The following is a 10176-nucleotide window of genomic DNA, read 5'->3' on the forward strand; positions in this document are numbered from 1 at the left end:
CCTCGAGATGCCATGAGACCGAGCCTGCTTCTCGTCCTACTCGTGATCATCCCACCTGCGATCTCCTACATAGTACCGCAGCCCAAACCACGTATGGACTACCTTGACAAAGGCTCTCAGACATCAACTGAGAAACTGACAACGGGCTGAATGAACTTTTCAATGGCTGGGGACTCTCGGGCTGGTTGGGATCTATTCTGAAAACTGTAATTTTTGTGCTGTTTATTTTAGTTGTAGTTATTGTAGTTTTTAGCATTGTTTTTGGAGTAATCAGACGCATGGTTCTCAAGTTAATCTCAAGCTCATCTCCCTCTCCTGAGGTCTACCATTTGGAAGCCCTCAGTGCTCCAGTAGATGACCTGGAAGCCTCAGTAGAATCATTCTGCACCATAAACACAGTCCTCTTCTTTTTAAACAAAACTAGGGGGAGATGTTGTGGTGTGTTGCAATATCCTGTTTTACCTTCTCCCTTCCCCCTCGCCCCTCGCTGAGTGTGCCCTGTCAATCAGGCTAACATACCAGCAAGGCGTCGTGTGATAGGTGTCCCTAGTCCCTTGAGACCCTGCCCCTTCACCTGGTTGGTGGCTCACCTGTCCCCTCCCCTTCCCCTGTCTTGAGCTTAAAATGTTAATGAGACCATGCGGCCTCCATTCTGTTAGCAGCAGTGGCCCGGTGCAGACATCTCTGTACCCACGGAATAAACATCTGGCAACCTTCTAGCAGAATCCACTCCCTTTCTCTCCACCATCGCCAGAAGCGCTCTCTCCTGAGGAAACGGAGTCCTGACAGCCTGGATTTGCCCCGCTGCACTTTCCAGCAGCCAAGGTATCTCTGGGGTAAAACACCGCAGTGCTGCCTTTGGCCCAGCAGCGAGGGTCAGAACTGGCCCAGGCACCATCTAACTGGTTATATTGGGATTCTTATTCTAATACCCAAGGGCCACCTGGAAGCAAGGGACCGTTGGGACACTGTGGGGCACCATGGAACCCAGGGAACATGGAACACCTCTGGCTGGCTTGGCCAGGGGCCACCTGAGAGCTCTGGCTGACCTTGGGAAGTCAAGGGCTGCCTCTCATCAGCTCCTGGAGCACTGAGGCTCCATGCTTTCCTTGCTACGGAAAAGAACTATCTCACTTTTCAGATGCCCATTGCCAAAATTGGTATTCTCCCTAAAAAATTTCCTGTATGCAAGGGTATCTTGCAAAACAAAACCTGCCAGCCCTGGCTGGCCTTGGCCTCTGGTGGTCACCTCTCATCTGCCCCTGAAACAGAGGGGCTCTGTTCCTTCATTCCTATGGAAAAAAAAAACCAGCCTTCTTGTCCAGTGACCATGGCCAAAATTACAATTTGGCCTCCCAAATTCCATATATCCAAGGATTGCTCCCAGACAAAATAGCCAGGACAGGTCAGGCTGGCCTTGTCCTCTGGTGATTTTCTTAGACTATGAGCTGAATGTCTTCATTTGGAAACACCTTGGAGAGGGCCCAGAGGTGTCCCAAGGAGGGGTTTGGAGGCCTTGGGCACATGAGCACTGTATAGGGACAATGGAGCCCTGTGCTCAGTGGGTTGGAGACTGAGGACAGTGGAGCAGAGCCATGAGAGTGTTTAAAGAGCAACTGCAGGGATGGTGGATCCTTTTGATATGATGGAAAACAGCCAGAGAGAGGAAGAATTAATGCAAAGGGGAACAGGAAAGGCCCAGACTGGCACCAGGAGAAAGGAATTTCCCTGGCAGGGCAGGGCTGTGGTGCAGCATGTCCCCAGCAGGAGCCTGGAGCAGCCCAAGGCTTTGTGTGGGCAGGCAGAGGCAGGCAGGAGGCAGAGCTGTCAGCAAAGGAAGGGCCCAGCCAGGTGGGACAGCCGGGGGATGTCGACAGCCTGCAGGGACACCAGCGCAGGGCAGGGACACCATGGGACAGCCTGGGCTGCACAGGGCGCAGGGATGGGCAGCAGCTGCAAGACAGCCCTGCCAGAGCCAACTTGGGCAGCACTTTGGCCACGGCTGGTAGGCCTGGGCCTGAGCCCACGAGGGGACAAGTGACCCTTGCAGGCCTGGGGCCTCAGTGCCTCCTTGTCCCTGCTCAGTAGCCTGGCAGGGGCCGCCCCATTCTCTTGCCCTTGCCATTGCACATCCCCACATGCCAGTGCCCATCCTGGGAAGAGCCCTGAGCAAGGAGGGAGGGACAGGATCTGCCTGGCCAGGGGCTGGGGCTCAGGCCTTGGCCCTTTGCATTCCACAAACACATCCAGGTGTGCTCAGCACCAGAAGCACGTTGGCCTTGTTTGTCCCCAGCTGTCATCACTGCCTCCAGTGTTCTGCTCTAACTGCAACCTGGGGACACTTTCCCAGTTGCATTCCTCAGTGGGACCCATTAAAACTTTTAGAAACTTCAGAGTTTAAATTTAATTTTGAGTTCTTGAGAAGTTTTTTGAAGACATTTCCAGGGGCTGAGTCTGATGTAAACAACACCAAATCCCCTAGAGGCTCATTAAAGTCCTTGTGCTGTGTCTGTGCTGCTGAGCTTTAAAGGAACAGCTCTTCCCAGGAACAGCTCTTCCCAGGAACAGCTCTCTCCCAGCCCAGCAGGGGTGAGGGCTCTGCCTGCAGGCACTGAGGGGACAGCAGCCAGGCAGAGACAGGCTGAAGGCAATCAGGATTGGGAAGACATTGAGCTGAGACTTCACCTGGGGCAAGATCTTCACAGCCCTGTGCATGGTGAGTGTGTGGGTGCAGGGCAATGTCCCCTGTGCTCCTGGAGGGATCTCCTGAAGCCAGCACACCCCACAGCCTGGGGGATGTGTCAGGAGGACTCTCCCAGTTTCGCTGTGGCACAGGAGGAGGAGGAGGATGTGCTGCAGAGCGGGGCTGCCCTGGGCACCGTCAGAGGGACAGGGCAGGACGGCTCCTGCTGCCAGGGACGGCTGCAGGGGCTGAAGCTGGGGCTGCAGCCAGGGCTGCCCAGGGCTGTCCTGCAGAGCAGCTCCTGCAGCCCTCAGGGCTCTTGGCCAGCCCCGGGCATGTGCCACCTGCCAGGGGCAGCTCTCAGCCTGCCTGGCAGCTCCCCATGGATGCTGCAGGGGAGAAGTTGGAGGTGGAAGGAGCCACTCCCATCAGGGCAGATTCCTCCTGCTGTGGAGATGGTGCTGCATGGCCAGGGCTGCTCTCAGCTTTCTCCTGAAGGGAAGGGAAAGGGGCTGTCAGCTTTGGCTGTGTCACTGAGACTTCTGCACTGTCACCCTGGGCATCAGCGGATGTGCTTTAGATCTCCCTCAGAAAGTGCCTCCTCAGCCTCCCCTCCCTACAGACAGCAGCAGCAGCACCTTGGTTTGAAGCATCTCTGTTTGTCTGCCCTGCCTTAAGGCCCTGGTGCCAGGGAGATGCCCCTGGGCAGTGCCCTGTGCTGGGAGGGGTCTGCAGGGCAGAGCTGAGCCCCCAGGGCTGGGCTGGGATCGGGCAGCACTGGCAGGGACAAAGTTTGGATAGAGAGAAACAGCTCCCACTAGGCACAACTCCAGGCAGCAGAGAGCCAGACCAACCCTTGGTATCCCTTCCTTTTCAGGTGCACAGGGAAAGAGAGAAGGATTTGGAGATAATTATTTTTAAACTGGAGTGTTCAAAAATTGCACAATATTGTTCAATCCAGTTATAAGTGCAATCACCCTAAAACAGAGAGAGGTGAAATGAGCAAAGGGCACCTGTGTGGGATGAGTAGGTCTGATTTCACTGGGGCACAGGGAGCCCTGGTTTCCCTCTTGGTTCCCTGGTGCTCTGGCAGAGAGCAATGCTGAAGATGAGCCAGCAGTCTAAACCTGAGCTCAGAGATAAAAATGTTCAGCAAAGTTCCCAAAAAAAGGAAGTAATTTTGAGGGGATTCATAATAAAAAAGGATAAGTATAACACAATTCATTCTTTCTCAGCTTATCAGTGTCTTCTTTCAACAGCCCATGATGCCCAGAGTGAAGAAATGTCCAACAGCACCTCCATCAGGCACTTCCTCCTGCTGGCATTGGCAGACACCCGGCAGCTGCAGCTCCTGCACTTCTGCCTCTTGCTGGGCATCTCCCTGGCTGCCCTCCTGGGCAACGGCCTCATCATCAGCGCCGTAGCCTGCAGCCACCACCTGCACACGCCCATGTTCTTCTTCCTGCTCAACCTGGCCCTCAGTGACCTGGGCATGATCTGCACCACTGTCCCCAAAGCCATGCACAATTCCCTCTGGGACACCAGGAACATCTCCTACTCAGGATGTGCTGCACAGGTATTTTTCTTTGTCTTTTTCATTGCATCAGAATTTGCATTTCTCACCATCATGTGCTACGACCGCTACATGTCCATCTGCAAACCCCTGCACTATGGGACCCTCCTGGGCAGCAGAGCTTGTGCCCACATGGCAGCAGCTGCCTGGGCCAGTGGCTTTCTCTTTGCTCTGCTGCACACAGCCAATACATTTTCCCTGCCCCTGTGCCATGGCAATGCCCTAGGCCAGTTCTTCTGTGAAGTTCCCCAGATCCTCAAACTCTCCTGCTCACATTCCAGCTTAAGAGAAGTTGGGCTTCTTGTGGTCACTTTTTGTTTAGGTTTTGGTTGTTTTGTGTTCATGGTTTTTTCCTATGTGCAGATCTTCAGGGCTGTGCTGAGGATTCCCTCTGAGCAGGGACGGCACAAAGCCTTTTCCACCTGCCTCCCTCACCTGGCCGTGGTCTCCCTGTTCCTCAGCACTGACACATTTGCTCACCTGAAGCCCCCCTCCATCTCTTCCCCATCCCTGGATCTGGCAGTGTCAGTTCTGTACTCAGTGGTGCCTCCAGCCTTGAACCCCCTCATCTACAGCCTGAGGAACCAGCAACTCAAGGAATCTCTCAGGAAAGCTGTGACTGGCTGCTTTTCAGCCTTTTCATTGTCCCATAAGAGCCCTCACAGTGCTTTGCATTGGGAGCCACAAAGGAGCTGGAAACACACCCCTGCTTTGGCTCCTGCCATCTCTCAGAATTCTCTTTCCCTCAAGGGGCTTCAAGTGGGTCAGGTCCTGGGAAGGGACAGCAGGCCAGAGACCCAAATTAACCAAAGGGATATTCCAGACTGTATGGCACCAGTTCTGGTATAAAAGCTAAGGAAGGAGGAAGAATAAAGGGCATTTCCTATTCACAGTGTTTGTCTTCTTGATAAACCACTCCACCTGCTGAAGTTCTGCATCCTGGGAAGTGGCTGAACATCACTTGCTGACAGAAGAAGAGAATAAAATTATTGGGGTTTTCCTCATTGCTGGTGCCTGTAAAAACTTCCCCTTTTCCTATAGAAAACTGCCTTATCTTAGTCCACAATTTGTCTCCCATAACATTTTCTCTCCCCTGTGCAGCCAAGGAGGGGAGTGCTAGAGTGGCTTGGTAGGCACATGGATTCAGAAGAGGTAACCTACCAGAAGAAGCCACAGAAGGCCTGCTTTCCTCTGTCAGCAGCTCTCAGTGCATATCATGAGAAGCCAAGTCTGCCCTTAAGTATATTTTAAATTGCTTTCTGATTCTGATTCTGTTATAATAAAAGAAATGCTCTTATCCACCCCCTTCAATTTAATTATCCCTCCTGCTTGTGTGACCCAGACAAATTGTGTAAGAAGAGAGTCTCACATTGTATCTAGGTGAAATAAATGAATATGCAACCACTTTGTAAAAAAATTTATACTATTCTTATCACAGTAGGAATGAAGAGAAATGGGCAGAGTTTTGTGGCTGCCCCAGCTTTGGCATGGGCCCTGGGCCTGGAGCAGGAGCAGCTCTTGAGGGCCCCAAGGCCGGGGCTCTTGCGTTGCCCTGGGCAGATGGGATGGCAGCAGGGGCTGCAGAGCTCTCTGCACCGCAGGCAGAGGGGAGCAGGGCAGCCAGGGAGCCTCCTTTGGCCTTGGCCAAGCTCCTTCCCCCATGGCTGGGGCTGAGTCCTGTGGCAGCTGCAGATGCTGCTATGCCCTTGCCAGGGGCTGAGGCTGTGGGGCAGTGGCCAGAGCAGCCTGGCCTGAGCAGAGCTGTGGGGCCAGAGCCAGCTGGGCTGGGGAGAGGCCCTTGGTGCTGCCCAGAGCTCAGGGCAGCTGGCAGAGCTTGCAGGGAGCTGGGCTGGGCTCAGAGAGCCTGGCCCAGAAACCATCAGTGTCCATCTTAGCCTGGCTGAGTGTGCAGGGGCAGGACTCAGACCAGGCCTTGTGGGGCAGGGCCAGCGTCTGTGCAAGGCATTGCAAACAGGCAAGTGGCCCAGAGAGGAGGCTGCTCTGTGCCCTTGGAGGCATGGACAGAGCAGGGAGGGGGCCCAGGACATTTGTCAGCGCCAGCCTCTGTCCCCATGTGTTGGCAGCCCTGGCTGCTGAGCCCAGCTTTGGCCTGGGCTGAGTTTGGCTGTGGCCCAGCTCCATCCTCCTGCGGGGCTCAGGGCCTGTTCCCGGCCATGGCCAGCCCTGGCTGCCTCTCTGCTGGCCCAGAGGCTGGCAGAGCCCGGGGCAGGGCTGTCTGTGCAGCCCCACAGGTGCCACGGGCTCTGCAGGAGCTGGCAGAGGCTGCCCAGCAGGGAGGCCCTGGGGCACAGAATCCCAAGGCTGCTGTGGGCACCACGGCACAGGGGCTGTTCCCAGCCACAATGCTCCTGGACTGGGCTGGGCCTGCACATGGGGCTGGGCCACCATGGCTGGGCCAGCACAGGGCCACAAAGGGGCCACGCAGCCGCTGCCGGGGCTGACAGCAAGGCCAGGCACACACAAGCAATTGCTGAGCATGGCCTGCGCTGGCCAGGCCTGACTGTGCCAAAGACAGAGCTCAGCTGCCCTTGGGGGCTGCAGCAACAGTCCAGAGCCCAAAGAGCCTCCATTGCTGTGCTGGAGACCAAGGCTGCAGGAGGGAAAGGCAGGGCTGCTGTGGAATGGGGAGGGCATTGAATTCCAGCACACACCTCAGCTCTCTGATGATCCCAGCACCATGCTGGGGCCTGTTTCAGACTGGAACAGAGCAGATGTTGGTGGGACATGAGCCCTGCAGGGCTGGCAGGGACCTGCAGCTCTAAAGGTGCTCTGCTCTTCCTCAGGTGCTCTCGAAGAGATCCAACCCCAGCTGGGCACCTCAGGGCACAACTGGCACAACCTGTTCACAGGCACACAACTGATGTCTGCTTGGAAAGTGGCACAGGTGGTAATACCTCTTAGTTTCACAGAATCACAGAATCACAGAATTTCTAGGCTGGAAGAGACCTTTAAGATCATCGAGTCCAACCCATGTTCTAACACCTCAACTAGATCATGGCACCAAGTGCCACATCCAGTCTTCCCTTAAACACATCGAGGGATGGTGGCTCCATCACCTCCCTGAGTAGATGATTCCAGTATTTGACCACTCTTTCTGTGAAAAACTTCCTCCCTAATTCTAGCCTATATCTCCCTTGGTGCAGCTTGAGACTGTGTCCTCTTGTTCTGTCTGTTCTTGCCCAGAGAAAGAGACTGACCCCCAGCTCACCACAGCCATCCTTCAGGAAGTTGAAGAGGGTGATAAGGTCACCTCTGATTCTCCTTTTCTCCAGGCTGAACAACCCCAGCTCCCTCAGTCTTTCTTCATATGGCTTGTGTTCCAAGCCCCTCACCAGCCTCGTTGCTCTCCTTTGGACACGCTCAAGCATCTCAACGTCCCTCCTAAACTGAGGGGCCCAGAACTGGACACAATACTCAAGGTGTGGCCTCACCAGTGCCATGTACAGGGGAAGGATGACCTCCCTGCTCCTGCCGGCCACACTATTCCTGATGCTGGCCAGGATGCCTTTGGCCTTCCTGGCCACCTGGGCACTCTGCTGGCTCATGTTCAGCTGACAGTCAACCAGCAACCCCAGGTCCCTTTCCACCTGAGCACTGTCCAGCCACACTGGCCCCAGCCTATAATGTTGCAGGGCATTATTGTGGCCAAAGTGCAGGACATGGCACTTGGACTTATTGAACCTCATCGCATTAGATTCTGCCCATCCATCCAACCATTTCAAGTCCCTCTGCAAAGCCCTCCGTCCCTCTAACAGATCGACATATGCTCCCAGCTTAGTATCATCTGCAAATTTGCTAATGAAAGACTCTAATTTCATGACAAACAAACAAATCTTTATTATCTGGGTAATTTGAGTACTTTAAAAATTGGCAGAGTTTTCCCACCAGGAACAGGAATTTCCTCGAGGTGTACTGATGGCAGGAGGAAAAATACTGATCTTCCCTTCTCCGGGTGTCACCAATATTTGGTTTATTACTTCGTCTCCCTTTTCCTTCAGGTGTTTTCAGCTCTTCTGTTGAAATGGCCATGTCTAAGGACATCTCTTCTTTTACAGCAGGTGGATTTATGTACTTCTACTGCTCTCTGATTTCATCCTCTAGATGCTCTCTGGTCATTCAAGGGCCTCTCAACTGACTGGCTTCATGCTTTGAGCTGGAAGAAATTGCCCAATATTTCTGAAGTTCAAATAAATATATAATAAATATCATCTTAATTGTGTTTTTATCTATCACAGAATTACCTTATGCCTTGTTTAAAACTGTTGCTGTACAGAAATCCCTTGGGGATGGGGGACATGTCAGAGGCTGCAGGGACATCACAGAGAGCTGTTCAAATGTCCGACTTGTGTTTGTTGGCAAGAAACCTTTCTGTGCCTCTGAGTGTCACCAGGCCCTGAGCCAAAGAACACAAACCTGATGAGTTGTGGCTCCCACTGCAGGGGCTGCACTTGGACCTTGGCTCTGCACAGGAGAGCTCTTCATCTCCTTTCTCTCTTTTCCTCCCACTGGGCATGGAGGGAGCTCCTGACTTCAGTGTGTGACTCGTGTGTGCAAAGAGCAAATCTGGGCAGAACTGGGGCAGGAAGGGTTTGGGGGACCTTGGGATCTGTGCTGGGCACAGAAGGTGTTTTCCATTGCTCTGAGAGTGTCGGCTGTGGAAACTGGATTCAATATCCAGCAGTGGAGTGACTTTTGCCTTTGATGGTGCTGAGCCTTCCCTTGGCTTTGTTGGCTGACAAGAAATGAGCATCCCTCTGTGTCTCGAGCAGCTCCTTCTCCAAGGAAAGCAGGTGGGAGTTGGAGCCAAGGAGCTGAAAGCTGCAGGTGCAGCGTGGGCTGGAGGGAGCTCAGATTTGCACAAGGCTGCTCTGAGTGCCAGGGCTTGGATGGGGAAAATGGTGGGGTGGGGGTAGGGACAGAGTCTGATTGATTGTCAGCTCTGAAGTGTCTTGATTTTCATATCTATTCAAACTGCATGAGGAGGTACATGGATTCAGTGTCAATTGGAGATTGATGTTTACAGAGGAAACAAGAAAAACCTAAACAGGACCTAAAAAATCTTTTCTCACTGTCCTTTAAAATAGATCATATTCAGTTGAATGCACTTCTGAAATCTCTCTTATTAACCACACAAGATTTAGAAACTGAAGTCAAATTATCCCCAGAGGCTTCGCTTGTTAAGCTGTTCTGGATGTTAATGAGCCCTGGGGGCACTGAATTCCTGCACTGAAGTGCTGAAGGCTGAACAAGCCTCTGGAGCCGTACTTAGATTCAGTGTCAATTGGAGATTGCACATATCAATGAATTAACAGGAAAAAAAAAACTAAGGAGGACCTAAAAAAAAAATGTATGTGACTGTCTTTTTAAATATATTGCATTCACTTTAGATGTACTACTGAGATCTGTCCAATTAACCACAAGAGACTTGAAAATTAAAATCAAATTATATCCAAGAGGCTTGGCTTGTTAAGGTGTTCTGAATGGTAATGAGCCCTGGGACACTGAATTCCTGCACTGAAGAGCTGAAGGCTGAACAAGCCTCTGGAGCAGGAAAATTCAGCAGCAGCCTCCAAGGTGCTGAGGATGTCAGCAGCCCCCACTGAGGCCATCCCTGCCCAGAGACCGTGGGGGAATGGGCAGACAAGGAGAGCGTCCCTGGGGCTGGGGCAGCACAACTCAGAGGCAGCAGCGGCTCCAGCTGGGCAATGGAGTGTGGAATGTGGCTGGGAAAGCCCTGCCTGGGCTGGGCCAAGCAGGACAGAGAAGCCCTGACTCCCATCCTCGAAACAATTCTCTCAAACAAGGCGCCCTTGATGCCTCAGGCTCTCCCTGGCACAGCTCCCAGCACGGCACTCTGCCCTTGTGCCCGAGCCCTTCCCTGTGCTGGGGCTGGCCTGGA

At 53.3% G+C, this 10176-nt stretch overlaps 1 protein-coding gene across 1 annotated transcript; it reads left to right on the plus strand.

The window, feature by feature from the left end:
- The first annotated feature begins 3965 nt into the window (after window positions 1-3965).
- LOC141729942 (olfactory receptor 14C36-like) lies at window positions 3966-5389 on the plus strand. Its single transcript, XM_074546601.1, has 2 exons — window positions 3966-4920; window positions 5358-5389. The coding sequence occupies exons 1-2, from the start codon at window positions 3966-3968 to the stop codon at window positions 5387-5389; spliced, it is 987 nt and encodes a 328-aa protein (XP_074402702.1).
- The last annotated feature ends 4787 nt before the right edge of the window (window positions 5390-10176 follow it).

The sequence above is a fragment of the Zonotrichia albicollis genome, chromosome 8 (assembly GCF_047830755.1).
Source record: "Zonotrichia albicollis isolate bZonAlb1 chromosome 8, bZonAlb1.hap1, whole genome shotgun sequence".
Classification (NCBI taxonomy): Eukaryota; Metazoa; Chordata; class Aves; order Passeriformes; family Passerellidae; genus Zonotrichia; species Zonotrichia albicollis.

What these genes read in the sequence shown, in the direction of transcription:
- LOC141729942 (XM_074546601.1), top strand. Translation starts at nt 3,966, where the DNA reads ATGTCCAACAGCACCTCCATCAGGCACTTCCTCCTGCTGGCATTGGCA. An exon ending in GTCCCATAAGAGCCCTCACA is followed by an intron (nt 4,921 to 5,357) that starts GTGCTTTGCATT and finishes TCCCCTGTGCAG; the next exon opens with CCAAGGAGGGGAGTGCTAGA.